Source organism: Alligator mississippiensis, chromosome 1 (genome assembly GCF_030867095.1).
Source record: "Alligator mississippiensis isolate rAllMis1 chromosome 1, rAllMis1, whole genome shotgun sequence".
Lineage (NCBI taxonomy): Eukaryota > Metazoa > Chordata > Crocodylia > Alligatoridae > Alligator > Alligator mississippiensis.
In genome coordinates this window covers 94,088,361-94,108,041 of record NC_081824.1, presented here as the reverse complement: position 1 = coordinate 94,108,041, position 19,681 = coordinate 94,088,361, and the positions used below count along the sequence as shown (strand labels likewise).

General features: G+C 45.0%; 1 protein-coding gene across 1 annotated transcript in view; it reads right to left on the bottom strand.

The window, feature by feature from the left end:
- AFG1L (AFG1 like ATPase) overlaps nt 1-18,782 on the bottom strand; it is a 112,347-nt gene extending 93,565 nt beyond the window's left edge. The window contains exons 1-2 of the mRNA XM_006258518.4: nt 18,664-18,782; nt 10,057-10,280 (exon numbers count right to left, since the gene is read on the bottom strand). Coding sequence (XP_006258580.3) covers nt 10,057-10,280; nt 18,664-18,772 — 333 coding nt within the window. The 5' untranslated portion in view covers nt 18,773-18,782. The remainder of the gene's footprint in view (nt 1-10,056; nt 10,281-18,663) is intronic.
- Nucleotides 18,783-19,681: the final 899 nt, after the last annotated feature.

The window sequence follows — 19,681 nt, the reverse complement described above, 5'->3', positions numbered from 1 at the left end:
CTCTTCACCCAGTACCTTTGAGCCTAACTTATGCTCCTTTAAACTTCATTCAAAGCAATGGAAATACAACAGCTAGAAATATGTCTGTTTATCCACAAAACATTCAGCTTGGAAGCAAGTATTTTATTCACCACTATTTTATCTAGTTAGATGCATTTATCTTGAATGCATACTGTTAAAGTGTTTTCAGTCTGTGCCTAGATGTATTTGACACACACTGTACTGTTTTGAAGGCTTGTTTTCAGAGTTTCACTTCTAACTGGAAATATTTTCATGTAGGTGGCTTTGTGAAATAGTTTGCATTTATCTTAAGATTCTCAGTTTACTTCATTTTTTCCAAGAACTGAGCAGAAACATTTGCAAATATGTAACTTTAAGCAGAAATAGTTTATAAAGAAAAGAATCGTTAACAAATTCTAATCAATTTGCGAAACTAAACTGACATCCACAACAATATTTCACAAGGGTACTTGTTTGGCTATTTTAAAATGCTGCAATTTGAGAGCTATAAAAGCAATGCAAGAACAGAGGAAAATTAAAATTACAACCCTGTGGTCTCATTTGGAGCTGTGTAATTGCTAAACAACTTGAATCTGCAGCACATTTCAAAATACAGTGTTATATTAAAAAAAAAAAGTGTTTTTTCTAGCAAAACAGTCATTAATGGACATATAAAAGAAAACATAATGCATGACCAAAACCAGCAAGATGCATTTCTTAGATTTACATGCCTTTATAGTACCAATATCTCTCACAAATATGCAAGGCTGACAATTATAATAGAACCACTTACAAATTTAATTTAGAGCTACATTAATATGATACTCAAAATTTATTAATCTAATCTGCAGTTTCAACAAGGTTTCAGATGTTCTGAAACAGTTCCATTAGTAGAGATGACTGCAACTATTTGCTAGTGCTTTGAAAATACAGCACATCAATTTAATTGATGAACATTTTTCTGTGCTCGTTTTCTTTAAAAGGCTTGCTCTCCATACAACTGCTAACTCTCAAAGTTGGGCAGATAAGAAAGAAAAACAGAAAAAATGGAGAAAGGAATATTTGTATAAAAATGCAGAACCATAAATCTTTTTAAAAGTAAGAATTTCTCTAGATTAAATTTAAAATTACTGATCACAATTTGTCAAAGCCTCTAACTAATGCAACACAGTTTCTACAGCTTTGAAACTCATACACACATACACACCAAGAAAATGAAAAAAGGCAAGGCTAACAGGTGCATTACGTATATCTCTATGGTATGCATAGTATGTGCCTACACAATAACACAAAATTACTGTACACAATTTTTTCTGCTCCAAAGTGTCTCTCTCAGCTGCTTAGAATTTCCCTGAAATTCAGTGTTTTAAGAAGATATTCTGCATGTTTTGTTATTAATTTAATAGCTGGTATTTCTGGAAGGTCAACATGAAAATGTTTTGGGCCAAAGGAAAGACTTGTGATTGTCTGGACTCCGTGAAGGTCCAAATTAATGTTTGGGATCAAAGGAGAATTTGTCGTTATATAACAATGTAAGATTGGTAAATGCTACAGAGTTATGAGAGGAAATGGGCAGATACTATTAAAACTCTCTCAGTGGATGATCAGTGATTGCCTCTGAATTTAAATTTAGTCCTGGGGCAAGCTCTACACACTAGGAGAAAATACATCAGAACCTTTCACATCCTAATTAATTAATATTCTATTTTATCCAAAGTTGCCAGGAAAGACAACATAAGGATTACATTTAGGATACATCTTTGCTATAATATTTGACAGGGTTTTCAAATGGTTTATTTAGGATTCTTAAACCTAAGAGTGATATTTTAAAAATTTGAATATTTTTCATTTTTAAAAAATTACCAGAAGTTTTTGTGTATTGCCAAACACAAATTTGGAAAAGTCCTATATCAGGATCCAAAAGTCACAAGATTAGCTAAAAAGTCTCATAATTAAAAAATAATAATCTGAAGTTTTATTTATTTTATTTTGATTTATTAACTTTTTTATTTTGGTCATATTTTCAAGGGTTTTTTTGGTGATTGTAAAGGAAGAAATTATTACTGAATGAAATGTACACTTCTTCCCATAATCTCCAGAAGCTTAAAAAAGGTCTATAAGCAAAACATGAAGGCTGTTTACAGATGTGAAAAAAACCAAAACAGCACTTTACTTTAAGCTCAGTACGCATCCACACCAAGCACAGCGCATGCCAGAAGAGGCATAGCATTAGTTTGACATGTCTTACACAACGTCTGTATAGATCAGGCGCTTCAGTGGGGCTTTTTAGCGCTTTTATCTAATAGCTGACATTTTTTCACATCTGTCAGCAGCCTATGATTGTGAGACTTGCAATACAATTGAGACAATTGGCAACATTAGATGGACGTCTTTAGGACAGAGCTAGCTGCCAGGCCAAACTTCTGTATTATATTCATAGTATCATCATAGTTTCATAGTAGGTAGGGTCAGGAGGGACCTGAACAGATCATCTAGCCCTCCCCCTCCCCCCCGGTCACAGGCAGGAATGAATGCTGGGTTCACAAAACCCCAGATAGGAAATCGTCCAACCTCCTCTTGAATTTGCCCAAGGTAGGGGCAAAGACCACGTCCCTGGGAAGTTGATTCCAGATTTTGGCCACCCTAACTGTATAATATTGCCTTCTGATCTCTAACCTAAACCCATTCTCCATCAGTTTATTACCATTGTTCCTTGTCACGCCAGGTGGTGCTGGGGAGAAAAGGGCTCTACCTATTTGCTGTTGATCTCCCCTGGTGAGTTTGTAGGCAGCCACCAGGTCCCCCCTCAACCTTCTCTTGCTGAGGCTGAACAGGTTCAGGTCCCTCAGTCTCTCATAGGGCCTCATATTCATGGAGGTGTGGCAAAACAGGAATCTGGGCTAGACAGTATAGAAACCTGCAGGAGCCAGAGAAATGTAGGATCTTCTCCAATAAAAAGAAAGCCATAAGGTTGAGTTTATTAAACATCCAAGGCAGACAAGGTTCCTTGGGTGAATTTGATATCTTTTATTAGACCAACCCAAATAGTTGGAGAATAGTTATTAAGCAAGCTTTCAGGTTCAAAAACCCTTTGTCAGACTAAGGAAGTTTCAGCAGTTGGTGTGTGCTCTTCCTGGATAAAATAAAGTATGTTATAACAAATGTTTGATTTTTATTATAAGATTTGGTTGTATCTATAATTTGTTAAAATTATACAGGTTTCCCTCAATTTATGTGCATTCTTTATACTTGAATTCGCTCTTATGCGATGCGTATATTTAGACCTGTAATTTGTTATATGCAAGGTAAATTCACTCTTATGTGATCAGCATAGACCCCACCCCGCCCAAGCAGGTAAGTTGGTGTGGGGGGGGGGGAAAGGGGCTGTGGCCCCACTCACCCCAGCCCCAGATGCAGCAGCCCCAGGAGTGGCTGGCCTGCAGCCGCTGGGCTGCACCATGCTCCACCTGTGCCCCCCCACACCTGGGCTCCGCTTGTCCGCACTCACCTCTGCTCCGGGGCTGTGCCATCCCCTGGTGCAGGCAGCTGGTGTTGGCTGCTCCCAGGGCTGCTCAAGCATGGGCTGGGGTGAGTGCGGACAAGCGGAGCCCCAGGCAGCATGGGGTGCAGCACTCACCCCAGCCCCGACTGCAGCGACCCTGGGAGCAGCCAACACCAGCTGCCTGTAGCTACTGGGCTGCACTGTGCCCCAACCTCTCCAGGGCTCTGCCTGTCCCCACTCACCCCAGCTCCTGCTGCAGCAGCCCCAGGAGCGGACGATGCCAGCTGCCTGTAGTCGCTGGGCTGCACCATGCCCTGGTACATGCAGCTGGTGTCAGCCACTCCTGGGGCCACTGCAGCCGGGTTGGGGTGAGTGCTGCACCCTGCACCACCAAGGGCTCTGTTTGTCCACATACTAGCCCAGGGGTGTGCAAAATACGGCCCACAAGCTGGATCCAGCCCATGAGGCCATTCTATTCATCCTACGGGACCCCTAAAAAATTTAGAAAATTAATATTTATCTGTCCTTGGTCCTTGTCAAAAATGACAGGAGCCAGGGGCAGTAAGACCCAAGGGAAGCCCCGGCGGGCCCCTGCAACAGCAAGGCCCGCCCAGCCCCGCCCCCTCCAGCTAGAAGCCCCAGTAGGGGCTTCTGGCCTGGAAGCATGTGGCTCCTTATGGCTGCCCCAGTGCAGGAAACTCAGGTAAGTGGGGGAGAGGGCAAGGGAGCACCACAGGCAGGGAAGGAGCTGGTGCTGAGCATGGGGAAAAGCAGCCCCTCGCCCACCTTGTGGCTGGTGCTCTGCACTACAACCACTCGCAGCCCACGTGGGGCTGTCCTGAGCAGGCACAGTCAGCCCCACATGAGCTGCGAATGGCTGCAATGCGGGGCGCCGGCTATGGGGTGGGCGAGGGGCCGCTTTTCCCGTGCTCAGCACCAGCTTGTAACCCACTCCCGCTGCCAGCCTGGGCCCCGCGCCACCTCCGGGGATGCCCATTGGGGATGCACCACAGCAGCAGCAGCTGCTCGGTGCAGAAGAAAGCGGCCCCCCACTTGCCATCCTGGGCAGTGCTTGCCACCACCGCCTCTGGGCTACCCAGCGTGCGAGCTCCGAGAGGGCAGTGGCAGCAGCAGCAGCAGCAAACACTGCCCGCTGCAGCGAGTGGGGAGCCACTTTCTTCTGCACCAAGCAGCTGCTCCTGCCGAAGCGCAGCCCCTACCGGTGAGCCCAGAGCCAATGCGGGGCCCAGGCTGGCAGTGGGGGCAGCTTACAAGCTGGTGCCAAGCACAGGAAAAGCTGCCCCTCGCCCGCCCCATGGCCGGCGCCTCACACTGCAGCCGCCTGTAGCCCACATGGGGCCACCCGTCTTGTGGGGGCACTGGGAGCCAGCACCGGTGGGACCCAGAGCAGGGCAGCAAGAGTACAGGGTCCCAGCTGGCAGGGGCTCTATGGAGCCAGGCCAGCTCCCACCTCTCCCTGCTGGTGCAGCCCAGCCTGGCTCCACAGACCTCTGCCAGCCTGTGCCCCGCTTTGGGCCTCACTGATGCTGGCCCTGGGACATTGGTCCCTAGACATTGGGACGCTGGTCCGAAGATGGTGACCAGGGGGCGGGGCACATGTCAAAGGGCAGGGCTACCCATGTTGCCCACAACAGCTTGCCAAAACTGGGTAAGCAGCCCTCCACCTGAAATAATTGCTCACCCCTGCCCTAGCCCAGGCTGCCTGTACCAGGGCAGGGCGCAGCCCAGGAGCAGAGGTGAGTACGGACAAGTAGAGCCCAGGCAAGGGGGGAACACTTGGAGCACAGTGCAGCCCAGTGGCTGCAGGCTGTTGGCACCAGCTGCTCCTGGGGCCTCTGAAGCCGGGGCTGGGGTGAGTGCTGCTGTTCCCTCCGCTTTGCTGCCTTGTGCAGCCCTGGGAGCAGCACTCCTCCCCCCACCCCTTCCCTAGTCCCAGCCTCACTCCCACCCTCACCGCCATGGGAACCTATCCCTATTTGTTACATTGTAAAGTGGGTTTCCTTTATGCGAATTCAATTTATGCGCTGTTCTCTGGGAACGCACGTACCGCATAAATTGAGGGAAACCTGTATCTTATTAAACCTGTATCTTATGTGTGTGGCCCTCAACAGCTCACCAAAACTTAAGTGGCCCTCCAGCCAAAATAACTTCCCACCCCTGTACTAGGGAATATCCTTTATTAGCGAGCAGGTCTGGCACACACTCTCTTCTCAGATCTTCTTTTGGTTGCAACTGTATCTGAAAACATTTTCATGGACCTGAGGTAGGTCTGCAATTGTTTGTACCCTACTTCAACACATGGCTTCACCAAGAGTCGAGGCTGTCTCAAGTAATTAATATACAGCCACCATCAAAATGTCCAAATTGGTGTTTATTCTGCAAAACTTGAGATCTGCAACATGTAAACAAATTTTTGGTCTTGAGTTTCAGTTCCAAGATCTAATAATACATGAACACAAAAGGTCATCCTTTCTGAAAGTTGAAGAACAAAATTAAATAAATACAGCAATATCACTGCTCAAAACCAAAGATTATTAGCTTTGAAAAACATAAACATATCTAACTTCAAATTCACTTGAGCTAATCCAAGGAAGTACCCTTCACTGTTAGCAAATTTCATGAGGAAGAGAACATAACATTTTTAAAACTGCTCATTTTTTAATTTTCTGTTATGTTTAAAGCTAACATTGCTTTTTTCGGGAAACCTGCATTAGGATTTTTTAAATTACATATAATACTAAGGTTTGTATGCTAATATTATTTTCACTGTAATTTTAGCAAATACATCTTGACATAGTGGGTTGTAGATAGGCCTGAGGATGTCCCCAGTGGCTGGATTTCACTGGTGGGTGAATGTGTGCGCAGCCGTTTGGCTGGAAACCAGTTCCAATGCTGCCTTCATTGGGTGGTGAACATGGAATAGTTGGCAAGTCATAATGCCGGGAAATTACTAGGTGAGCACAACCACCTAAGCCCATCAGCTCCAAGCAGTAGAGTTCTACCACCAGAGCTACACCAGCCACCCCGAATTCAAGAGAGGCCAGGACTGGGGTAGAATCAGTGCACCATGGGATGCCTGGAGAATAGATTGGGCCAGTTGTCCCAAGACAATATCCTAGCACAACCTTTCATACACACTTTGCAATGTCCCAACAGAAACTATCAGTACTTCTTCTCCTGCGTTCATTTTCAGGCCTTGTCCTGGGACACCAGAAATGGATATCTGCTCATAACTTGAGAGACTTAAGTAATGTTAATTGAAAAACATTAGTGTTTTAAAGGAGCTAGTAGCGAGCACCACAAATGTAATAGTGAATGGATACACATTCTGCAACTGGGGGCATCTGACCAGCAGTAGATAAAGAAATGTACAGTCACATGATCCCTACTGAAATTAATATTATCCCTGAATGATCAAGTAGCAATCATGACTACAGGCACCATTGCCAACTAATGTGATGATCAGTCAGCCCTCTCAAACTACAACCATATCATGTTAGTTATTTAATGTTTGTCACCTGAAAGCTAGATTAGCTTTACCAGAAAAAAGAGAACCTAGAACTGTGCATAATATTCTAAAGCAGTGTATTATTTTTGTTCTGTGCAAAACAAGATTTGCTCCCCCATCACTACTGGCACCTTCAAATTCTGGTCCAGATATATACAGCCCTTAAAGAGATAATTACATATATACAATCATTCAGGTTATTCTCATTAAGAGAGCTTAGGTATAAATGTCAGGCGATGAAAATAAAGTTCTCCTAACAGTACTTCCAAGGCTCCTGGACAATCTCCCAACTACTCAGCACCTGTCTACAGTGCCTAATTGCAGGGCATGGGGGCATACATATTAAGAGCAAGTGGATGGGCTTTATTTCTCAGTGGAAGTCCCAGGCTTGGAGGGAAGGCAATATAAACATGACCAATAAGACTCAGCTCTTCTCACTGCATTTTTAAAATAAAAACAAAGAAAGAAAGAAAAAAACAGAAGACAGCATGTTTAAAAGATACAGAGGCATGTCTAGGGACCTATTTAAATTGTGGTTTTACAATTTTCATGGAAACTGTGAAAAAGTGGTTTCCGCAAAATCGCCAAGAAAATGGCATTTCCCGTGATTTTGCATGGAATTGCCTGGGGAAAAAAAAAGCATATCAGAAAACAAGCACCGCAATCCCTGCAGCCATAAAGCACATGGTTTGACAGACAGCTACTGAGAGGCTGAGCTATTGATGTGGACTTAGAGAAGGCACCAGTCAGACAAGAAAAAGGGTTTTGATGCCAGCTTTTAAGCCAGGTGCAATGCTGCAATCTGAAGATGACTGATTGGCATCTCGGTCAATCAATGAGGAGGCATGGGAACACCAGGGACCCATGGACAATCAGTGGTGAAGGAGGGCTTGCCACAAAAAGACTGTGAAATTGGCTCCGCACACCATGACAATCACTTCATCTTGCCATGATTTAGTTAGGTCCCTAAGCACAACTAACTCAAAGCAGGGCAAATAACCAGCTTCCCTTCCCAGTATTCCCCACTTTCTTCTCTTCTAATGCATGTAGAGGGCTTGGAAAAAAATGATAGGGATGGGGACTTTAGAACTGATGATGATGAGACACAGACAGCACGCACTGAAGCTGAAAACTCAAAAATAGGTCTGTGACCACCTGTTGGGAAGCTCAGTGGAAGGTGAAAAGCTCATGCAAATTTTAAGTCTGACAAGTGTAGCCTACCTATAAAAAAGGGAGCCTTACTAACTCTTAGAAGCTTTTCTTTAACATAAATAGAAATGCTGTACCTTTGGAAAGGAATAAGTCCACAGTTCAGCCTCCCAAAGGCCTATAATATTTCAACTTTAATATTTTAAGTTTAGAACAGAAAAATCAATGTTTAGGTGTTCTCAGATGGCAATCAATTTTATTAAATACACTGATACAATATTTGATGGTTTGTTTTTAAAGTCACCAGATTGAATTACTTTGCCTTTCCTGTGATTAGCAAAGAGACTGACCTTTCCAGAATTCCATTTAGTTGTTCTCCTTTGTCAATGTCAGTAAGTGGCTCAATAGGGAACAGTTTTCCCTCAACTAACTGGAAATAGTAGACACTTGAAATATTTGCTTCCCCTGAACATGCAATAGCTTTTGGGGGTATTTTTAAGAAAGATGATGTTCCCTTTCTCCACTAGTAGCCAAAACTGATTTTCAGATATCTATGTTTAGTGTCAAAAGCAGTGTGCTTCAAAGGCCTCAAGGCAATTAGCATCCCTGGGCATATAGCACCTACAAAAGAAACCTCAACAATAGCAGAGATATACACTTTCAGGCAGTACACATATACATGTAGAGACTTTATCACAAGTTAAATGTACCAGTTTTTTTCTCAAAGAAATCCCAAAGAAAGCAACAAGGCACTGTGAAGGGGTAGGCTGATCCAACAGCTGAGAAAGGCTGATCCAACAGCTGGTGTCAAGATATGTTCCAAACACCTGCAGAGCACCAGTTATCTCCTCAGAGCCCTCTTTAACAAAGATTCAAAGCCACGCAAGCCAAAATACACTAAGTGATCTTCAGGGTCTTGTTTTGGCCTTTTGTCCCTGTTGCTTCATAATCTTTACATCCCTCTTTTCAGGGCTTCATCATCCTCCCCAGCTGAGGTTTACCACCAGCTGACACCTGCTTCCTCACAAAAGGCACAGAGAATTTCCTTCCAGGTCTTTCTCTGATGACGCATTTCTCCTGCCTGCTAACCTCTGCTCTAGCTGCAGGAGATGCAGATGCTATTTTCTAAATGGCACATGACTGGTAAAATGTGACCTGCAATGGCAGGGCTTGGGGCCCAAGGAATGCAACAGGTACACTGGAACACACACATATACCCCAAGGTTTTATGCCCTGTTACAGATGTGCATCTGAGAAAAAGCACTGCGCTAACCTTTCACTGGTGTAATCCTTGCCCTACAAAACCTTCTCCTTTTCACCTTCTATTTATTGTTATCCCATGTTTCAAGTATATCATAGTCTACAACTGCCCAACTGTAGGATTTATTTGCTTCATGCAGTACCATACTCATTTATGGCACTGTTATGGCTATTGAAATAATTTAGATTCACTCATTTTTTGTTTAAAATTATTTTGCAAACATTCAGAATTAGAATCCTTTCCTTCGTTAAAATCATATAAAAGTTGGTATTTGCCTGCAATGTTCACAACCCAAGCAGATCAGCATTTTGAAACTGATCTGACCCTTTTGCTGAAGCTGCACAATACAAGAAAAGGAGACATGGCAAAAAGTACCTTGGATTTTGTTTCACTTTAACAAGCTGGTTATTCCCATGCAATAGGCATTTTATAAACTAATATCATAGATGCAGGAACAAGTGTCAGGCTATGAAGCTTTGATTGCAGCCAAAGCTACTCATGAAGAAAGCTGGTTATATAATTGTCACTGCCCTTTTAAACATACCCACATAGACAGGATGCTTCCAGAAGTTTATAAAGAAAAAATATGTTTGCTATTATCATCATAAGCCTCACCTTTGATAGAAGGTTTTTTGAACTAATACTGTAGCCTTTTAAGCTCTCATGTAACTTCTGCAAAGACCGTACAACTTGCCATTGCTGTTCATCACTCCTCAGATCTTCTTCTTTGATCAGAAAGTCATAGTGTTCCAATGGTCCATTGCAAACCAGCAAGGCTTTAGCGTTCGCATCTGATAGAGTTTTAGGAGCTACTTTCTCAGCAGCATAAACTGTGTATGCTGCAAAATAAAAAAAAAAAATATTTAACTGTTTATAGATCAGTTCCTAAAACTGCCAAAAGTTGTCAAAAGTTGTCAAAAACTGCCAAAAGTTCCTAAAACTCCCTGGTGGTGGCAGTAATGGAATGGATAGAACAGGGGGGCGAGACCAGCAACACTCCTACCCCCCACACCCCATCACTCTTGGTGGGCAATTGGCTAGTCTCTTTGTATTTCTCTAAAGAAACTTTTAAAATATCATTCCTAAGTGGGAGTCACTTTAGTAGCATGTTTTAACATGTTTGCACATGTACATGCACACCAGCCCAACCAAAGAGCAGGTCACAACTTGGAATTTCTTTTCCATGAGAAGTTCTGATGTTTCAAAGTTCATTTCTGTTGCAACTTGAACAACACAGACCTCAGTACATGATTTCTTCAAGAACCTTAAACTTCTTGCCATTTCTTATTCTAATACTGTTGCTTTTATTTAATCTTGTTTGAGGTACTTATTATCTTTTCAATAATAAGCCCCCCCCTCAGGTTCCCCACAGGCCTGAAAATTTGGGGGCAGGGGTGCAGTGCTGTCAAATATCCAGACCTGCAGGGAGCCCCAGGGGCCACATAACATGACCCAGCATGCTGGATCGGGTCAGCAGGGAGGTGTAGGGCCCAATCACGGCATGCAGGGTCAGACATAGCCAGGTAGCATGGGGCTCAATCCCAGCATGCAGGGGCTGGGTGGAGGCAGCACAGGTTCTCATCCCTGAATATAGGTTGGATGGAGGCACTGGAGGACTCTATCCTGGCCTGGGGGCCCAATCCAGCCCACACCACAGCCCCATGCCGCTCATCTGGCCCACAGGCCCAAGAGGTTGAGCACCACTGTTCTAGAGCATAGAAACTGGGTTTCTACTGTTTCTCTTCCAGCCTTATTTTCTAGTCTTTGCATTATATATGGTTACCATATTTCCAAGAGGACACCTGTCAGGGGTGGGGGGGTTAATATGACTGGGGGGGGGGCAGGAATATGCTACTACCCTACCCCTGCCCCTCACTCCCAAGCCACAGAGCCCCCCCCCAGCCCTGCCACCAGCCCTCACTCCCAACCCACAGTATCCCCCCCCCCTCCCCCCAAATCTGTGCTGATGCCCCTCACTCCAAATCCAGAGTCCCCTGGGAACTACCTGTGCCCTGCGCTCCAGACCCACAGTCCCTCACCCCTCCTGGTGCCTCTCACCCCCAAGCCACACAGACGCACGTGGTCCCCACTGTCTCCAGTTTTCCTCCCCGCAGCCCCAAGAAGCTCCTTGCTAGGGCAAGCTGGAAAGTGCTGGGAAAAAATTAAATGATGAGCAAAGCAAAATCCCAGACATCTGATGATATTTTAAAAAACTGCCCGGATAGAGATTGGAGGACCCAAGAAGAGGACATATCCAGAAAATCCTACATGTATGGTGACCCTACATTACATATTTTTCCCTTAAACTGTGAGATTCGTGTCTAATATTCCAGATATGGTTACACCAGCTTGTAAAGCAACATGATCATTGCCTTTGCTGTACTGTAAATGAAACCCTCATATTTATTCATAACCAGAATTAACTCCCAGAAACAAGCTGCATCACAAACTTTGTTATGTTGCTATGCACCAAAAACCTTTCTAATTTTTAATTCTCTGCTTAGAGCTGCCTCCAGTTTATATACGTTTTATTTCTGTTCTTAAAATGTACATATTCAAATTGATTCTCATTTTATTTCAAACAGCACAATTGGCCACATTAATTTGTTCTGCAGAATATTTACTACCCCAACTTTATTGATTAAACTACCACAAGGCAAATATTATGCTACAACGTGAAATTTCTTTTCATTAGAAGACAGGAAAAAAAGATATATATACTGAGGCAAATAAGAACATATGAGCTTAGTTAGGGTTTGAAATATTCATGTGTAAATACAAACATTTCCCTGGCAGAGGGGAATCTCAGAACAACTTCTGCAGAATCCAAGTTTTCCTTTAATTGTTTACAGTTGTAAAGAGATAATCATCTGAATGTGAACCAAACATAAAACACTGGAGTCTATTTCCCAAGCCTGTGGTCCCTCTGGTTTGCTAAGCTGGAGAAGAATGAAAGATTAGCAGTTTTTAATACAGCTATTAAGAACTTTGCAATGATTTGTCAGCAATGAAGCTGACGAGACTCATAGCAAATTTCACCTGGTTGCTTGTAAAAGCAAGTCAGCAGCTCATGTGGACACCAGGGGGATTCATACCAAAGGCCAACCCAAAACAGAACTTGAGGGAAATACATACTAGCCTCACAGCACCCAGAAGGCTCAAGGAGGGAAGGCTCAAGGAGGGGTGTTCTCTCTTCCCAGAAATCAGGTAGGTTGTGGGGTGTCCAAGATGCAGAATACTCTTTTTAATTTTACAGCAATCAAAGTGCTACTGAGGCTTCAGACAAATAGGTTCTGCCAGTCTGCACACTGAAGAAACTCTAGCAACGCCCTCCCCCTCCTTCTCCCACCCCCAACTCCTTGCAGCAATTCCTAACAGTAGCAGCATCTACACAGAATCCAAGCCCTCCTCTCCCCCTCCCCAAATCTCAATTTTCAGCTGGGAGGTAAAACGGAAAAGAAGCTGGGCTTAAATATCCCTGATAAATTCTCCTCCCCACCTCAACTTTTCTGTTATACTCCAATTAGCAGCTTTGATCCTCTGACTACTAGGTACCTGGTAAGTTTACGCAAGCTCTGAACTTTCAACAGTTATGCAAAGAAAATAGATCTTCAGTTTAAAATGTCTACCTGCTGTTCATAGGGAAAAATGCTGCTAGGAGAAGCACTTTTCACTCTCCTAATTAAGACTTAAATTACAATTTGGGCTACAAGACTCATTAATGTAATTAGATTTTTAATGTATATTAAACAACCATTAAAAGTCTATTTATAATTATAGGCCTGCTTTATAGCTTTGATGGAGAAGTAACTATAAAAAAGGAAAACCATGATAAATAAGAAATCTCTCATTAAAGAAGAAGGGATTAAATTAGAACACACAAGTGGGACTTTTGTCCTTTTATACAAAAGTGAATGTCACTATCTAGGCCTACAGGGGTGTAGGTTGTAGGCCTAGATGTTAACAGAAAATTAGTAGAAAGAGGCTGAAGCAGATGCAGGATTTCATAAAGGAGAGTGCAAGGTCACCTACTAGTTCTGCAGGGGTGGCTGCACCTCCTGTTCTTAGACCCCTCCCCACCCCCAGGGCAGTCAGATATTGCCACAGGAACAGCAATAGAGGAGTTTTTAAGGCCCCAAAGCAGGTAAGAATTTCCCTCCTTTCTCCTTCCTGCTCAGGGGCATGACTGCTCCTCACCTGCCGCTGTTCCAGCAATAGGAGCTCCACAGCTCCTCCAGGCAGGCTCAACCAGGACAGCAGCAGCAAGTAGGATCCCCAACTCTGCATCCATTCCCAGAATGGCAGGGAATGCTGGGGAGATCAGGCTGGGAGGGAGAACCGGCTTGCTTGCTACTGCTGCTGTTGTTCCAGGTGGAGTCCAACCCCTGAGCAGCCCAACTAGCATGGGACAGGAACATCCCTCACCCCCAGGACAGCAAGAACAGTGGCAACAGCAGGCAAAGAAAGGGGGCATGGAAGGGAAGGGGACATGCTTCTGAGCATGGAGAAGAATGGAGCAGGAGGAATTATTACCTTCCCAAGGAACTTAAAAGTCCTTCGCTGTTGCTCCTACCATGTGGTCAGGAAGACAGATGCAGCCATGCCACACGCCCTCTGGATCCTTCCCTGGAGAGATGTAGTTAGCTATGTTGGTCTGAAGTCAAGCAGAAGGCAGGGAATATTTGTGCCTTACAGACTAACTCAGAGATGCTTAAGCCTTCATAAGCAACAGTTTACTTCATCAGATGCACCTGATGAAGTGAGCTGCTTCTTATGAAGGTTTATGCATCTCTGACTGAGTTGATCTGTAAAGTACAAGTTTACCCTGCCTTCTGGAAGATTAGTCCCAGACATGATATACCTGGAAGAGGTTGTAGTATTCTTTTTTTCAAAAAATTATGTTGGAATAGAAACTCAAGCAACTGATAATGAGAACTTCAATCTGAAGACATCTTCCAGTTGTCTAGTACAGCAGTGATCAGACATCATTTTCATTCACTGATTTATGGATGAATAGAACCATCAGGTAGCCACCTGCATATCCAGTGATCACAGCCTTTGAAATTTTATTCAGTTAGCTCTATATTAAGACCAATGGCTTACATCTGGCTAACACACATCTTCCCAAAAGGGATCCTTTGATTTGACAATGTAAAAGATAAAGAAACCACTACTTCCACTGATAATATGTGCTACTGTAACCAAATCAAAAATTTGGTTTTATTACCATCTGATAACTGCTGGGGAAGGACAATCCAAATACTTTTCATAAAGACCCCAAGTGGACCTACATATGCATCCAAAACCACCGTGATAGCCACCTCACTGACAACCACAGCAGCAAATGTAGTCAGCCACTGAATGACCAGAGACTAGAACTGATTCTGTTAAACCAGCATTGAGGCATATTGCCAAAATAGCAGGCACATCTGTGTTGTTATTGTTTTGCAGACAGCATTCTGTCTCAAGAGCTTTTCAGAAGCATTGAAATTTGCATGAAAAAAATGTAATAGGGAAAAAAAAAAATAATTAAAAAAAATTAGTTTATCACCTCAACAATTCAACCAGAAGACAAATACCTATGTTTGAGTAACTAAAGAACCAAACAATGCTTGAAAGCTAAAAACAACACCCTTATATAGCACTCTGCCACTTGGCTGTAAAGATAGAAGGAGGATTTCTTCAGCCATGACACCAAAGTCCTAGGGCACCTATACATGTGCCCAACACCTACTCCAATGTGTGCTAATTAGCACACTCCAGCAGCCTCAACATCATGTGTATTCAGTGTCCCCATGTTTCAAAATGGCAGCGGGGGCATTTTAACAAAAGCTCAGCAAATGAGCTTTACTTAAAAGGCCCCCAGCACCACTTTGAAGCATGGGACGCTAAATACACAAGACACCACAGGCACTTTAATTACAGTGACTCCAAAGAGCTGCTCTAGTTAAAATGCACACCCCTGCCCCCGCCCTGGAGTATGTGTAAAGATGCCCCTAGGAAGTAAGACTATTGGAATGGCTAGTCTCCAGTTCTTTGGGCTGCTGTTACTAAATCTTTTTCTTTTTCTGGAGGAAGAGGGGGATTTCCAGAGCTCTGTCTTTTCACGATAATTCTGAAAGGTAAGGGGAGAAGACTAGTTGGGCCATTAGGCCCTGACATTCTCGTTTTGGCAGGGGAGATAGGGTATTAGTGAGAAACACTCCTTATGCTCTCATGGTCTGTAATACATTACTGCTGTTCCTTTCTTGTCTGTTTTAGGTCATAATTCTGTAAAAATGTACACCTCTGTTTTATTTTAAATCATTATAATTCCACTGACTTCTAGGACTCAGATGACTTCAAAGACAGGGAGATGCTTTCAGTTAAGCATGTACAGATTTGTAGTAAATGAGAGCCTTGGAATATAAGCTCTTCATGGAAGAGGCCATATTTTATTCTGACTCATTAATAGGCTTGGCAGGATTCAATTTTTATTGCTAAACATAGATAAACATCAATTTCACCTAACACTCACAGACCAACGAACAAATATTTTCATCAGTTATAATCAAAATTCACAGAAAGAGGACATAAGAAAAAATAGTCTGGAAGGGGGGATAAGGAAATCCAGGAGAGGGGGTGCTGCATGCACACACACACGCACGGACAGGGTGGAGGGAGCCCTGGCTGCAACACCCGCATACTGCTCTTCTGGTAGTGGCCTGGGTAGCTGCTTCAGGAGCTGGGGACCATGCTCGGAAGGTGGGGTTGGTCAAATGCCAGCTGCTAGTGACAGAGCCTAGAAGGTGGGCCTAGAAGAGGGGCAGGGTTGGCAGCCGAGAGGTCGGTGCTATTGCCCGCTCACTCAGCCCAGGTCCCAGCCAGGGATCAGGTGCCAAATACACTCCAAGCCCGGACCCTGTCCTGGCACTCCTCTGTGAGAGTGAAGGCTCCAGCCTGGTATGAATATACTACCAAATGAACAGAAAGTATGCTTACTGATGTATGGATATTTACTTTATATATTTTGATATGTGACTTCATAAAGCTTTTAACAGTATTCTGTCATTACTAAATTGGCTGCCCCCACACCCTTAATTTCATGTAATCCTGAAAATTTAAATTGATTAAAAATCAAAATAAATGCTTAAAATAACCATCAAATTTATCCGTTGAAATTATTCAAAAACAAAACTCGAATCCTGCAAGCACACTCATAAAGCACCATCTTGAAATGAATTTTACAAAAGCTTTAAACAACATGGGTGAGAAAGGGAGACACATCCTAACCCCCACTTACTCTTTTTATATAAAAATAAACAAGTTAAAAAGAATCCTAGGATAAGTCAGCAGAAGCCACACCGGCATCTTTTTTTAAAATGAGAGCTCAGCGGATGAAGGACATCTTCCATGTGTTTGTTAACATCAGTGGTTCAAACTGCAGAAAGAAATGCTGACATTAAAGCAAGAAAACTTGTAGTCAGGATTCTTAGACTATTTTCTCATCTTTGCCACAGACTTACATGACCTTGAGCACATCATTTAACCTCTTTATGGTCTACGCATTAAGAGTCTATATGCAGCAGCATTTATAAAACTGCTTCTTGCCTCTCTTACTACACTGATAAAAGGGTGTGTCCTGTGCTACTGCTACTCACACCCCACATATTCCACAGTCCCACAGCATAAGAATTTGCTATGAAAACCTCCTCTTGTCACAGAAACATTGTTAAGATTCCTTAATTTTCTGCTCTTAAGGTTGGAAACATCTGGAAAACATGAACAGAGACCAAACCAAAGCAGCGATGGCTGCTCAGGACCTCAGACCTCTTGTTCAACACCAGCCTGACAAGGGAGATTCTACTGATTATAATGTAGTAAGTCTGAAACTTAAGTTGGGCAAGTTAAATATGCCACTGGCTAATTATTTTAGTGTGTCTGATTATGTGTTAAGAAAGCATTTTTCACACAATCCCAAACTGCTTCCTTTTCCTTTCCAGGAGCTAAAACTTTTGATTATTGACTGCCTATGCCAACAATTCTCAAACAGGGTTTCAGGGCAGCCTGAGGTGCCACAAGATCTTTTGAAGGGTGCTGTGAGGTGTGAGGAGATAAGCAGATAAACTAAGTAGGCAAATGCAGGCTCAGGCTTGTCCCTGCCTGGACAACCCTTCATCCCCACTGCCAGGCCCTTCTGCAAGACAGCAAGCACCGTGTTCTATGAATTCGTTTCTAAAATGGGCTGCCACTCAATTCACAAAAGTTATGAAGAGGCCTCGAGTCCAAGGGGTGGTTTGAGTCCAAACAGATTGAAAGGCACTGGTCTAGCGCTAACCTGCACCAGAACATGTTACCAACCATCTGTGTGGCCGCAGCACCAAAGGAACCCAACTCAACATGGGACAAACTGATGATGTCAATCCAAAAGGAACATGGTACGAGACAAGACAGGCCCAGGGACCAGCAAGGTGGCATGGATCTGTGCTGTAAGTGAGAGCCTCCGTTTTAAGCTAGACGGTTTGGAGCTACGATGTTCTCAGTGGTGGCAGATCACAGAAAAAGGAGCAACGGTCTCAAGCTGCAGCAAAGGAAGTCTAGGTTAGATATTAGGAGCTATTCTCAGTAGGAGGGTAGTAAAGCATGGGAACAGGTTACCCAGAGAGGTGGTAGAAGCTCCATCCTTGGATGTTTTCAAAACCCAACTAGACAAAGCTTTGGCTGGGATGATCTAGTTGGGGCTGGCTCTGTTTTGAGCAGGGGGTTGGACTAGATGCCCCTGAGGTCTCTTCTAGCCCTCACGTCCTGTTTCTGAGCAGGCTTGCAGCCAGCAGGGGAGTTCGTTTCGGCCGAGGCCTTAAACTCTTCTAAACGTTTCTGTGCCAAGAAGAGGTTTCCAGAGCAGATCCTTCCCCCGTGGGACGGTGCAGTACGCGAGCAGCAGCCGCCCAAGCCAGGCCCTTCCCGCCGCGTGGTGAGAACGGCTTCGTAAACGCCGGCGCCGGGCAGAAGGTGGACACCGGCCCGCACCCGCTTGCAGCTGGAGCCAGCACTGCACCAAAGAGCAGGCACGCAAGGGCAGCCCCAGCGCCGCAGCCGCCTGGCGGGAAGCAAGGGTCAGGCCAGGCCAGCGGCGGCTGGGAAGAGCCGGCTCCCGCCCCGCCCCGTCTTGCCCTGCTCAGGGGAGCGGAGCTGGTGCGGAACAACCGGGCCCCCGTCCCGTCGCGTCCCCCTGGCACTGACCTCTCGGCGAGGCGGCGGCGCGGGCCAGCAACGGGCGGGCTGGAGGGCGCCGGGCCCCTGCCCGGAGCAAGCAGCGAGCAGTAACCAAGGGCGACGCGGGCGCCGCCATCTTGCCGGGTGCTGCGAGGGAAGGGGGCGGTGCATGCTGGGACATGTAGTCCTGGCCCCGGGCGCGGGGGTGGGGCCTGGTGCTGCCCCGCCCAGGCCCTGCTGCTGCGGATCATGAAAAGAAGTGGTGGCAGCGCCAAGGCCCAGCCTGATACACGTGTTAGCAGCACAAACACGGCGTGACTGAGCCCCGCTCTCCCTCAACCCCCACCATGTAGGGCCCGCCCTCCAGCCCTGCTTTAGAGTTGCCCACCCCACCCTCCAGGTTTGCTCTGGGGGTCTCGGGGAATTAGATGGACATCTCTGGACGACTGCTGAGAGTCACCCAGAAGATAAATGATAGGGCATTCATTCAAATAAATATTAAATGTTGAATCCGATTTATACTGTAGTCCCATGGGTTGTTTAAATGAAATAGTCATGTGCATTTCCTTCCGAACTTAAAAGTCTGTGCACCATAATTGATGTCATTATGTCATGTGATGAAACCTCCCAGAATAGATGTAAACAGAGTTAGCAACCCTGCCCCTGTTACAGACCCCCACCATGTCGCCAGCCCCTGCCTGACAGAGTCCCCCCACCCCACCGTAGAGCCACACCCCGCCCCTCCCTGCAACGCCCAACCTGCTCTGCATCAAATATAAGAGCAAGGGCAATGCCCCTGTGCAGGTGCAGAAGAGTTGAAGGGCGTCATCTGAGACCCTGTGACACCCTGTGGCATTGCAAAGTCCCCGCCGTCTCAGCAGGAAGTTGGCCGGACAGGTCACACTCCCCTTGTACACTGGGTGCAGGGTGGAAGAGATGGGATCCAGGGTCCCATGTTGAAGGAGCCAGGCATGGTCAGCTTGCAGTAAAAAGTGTTTAAGGGGGGACATGCTCACCGTCTTCCAATCCCTGAAGGGCTGCCTTG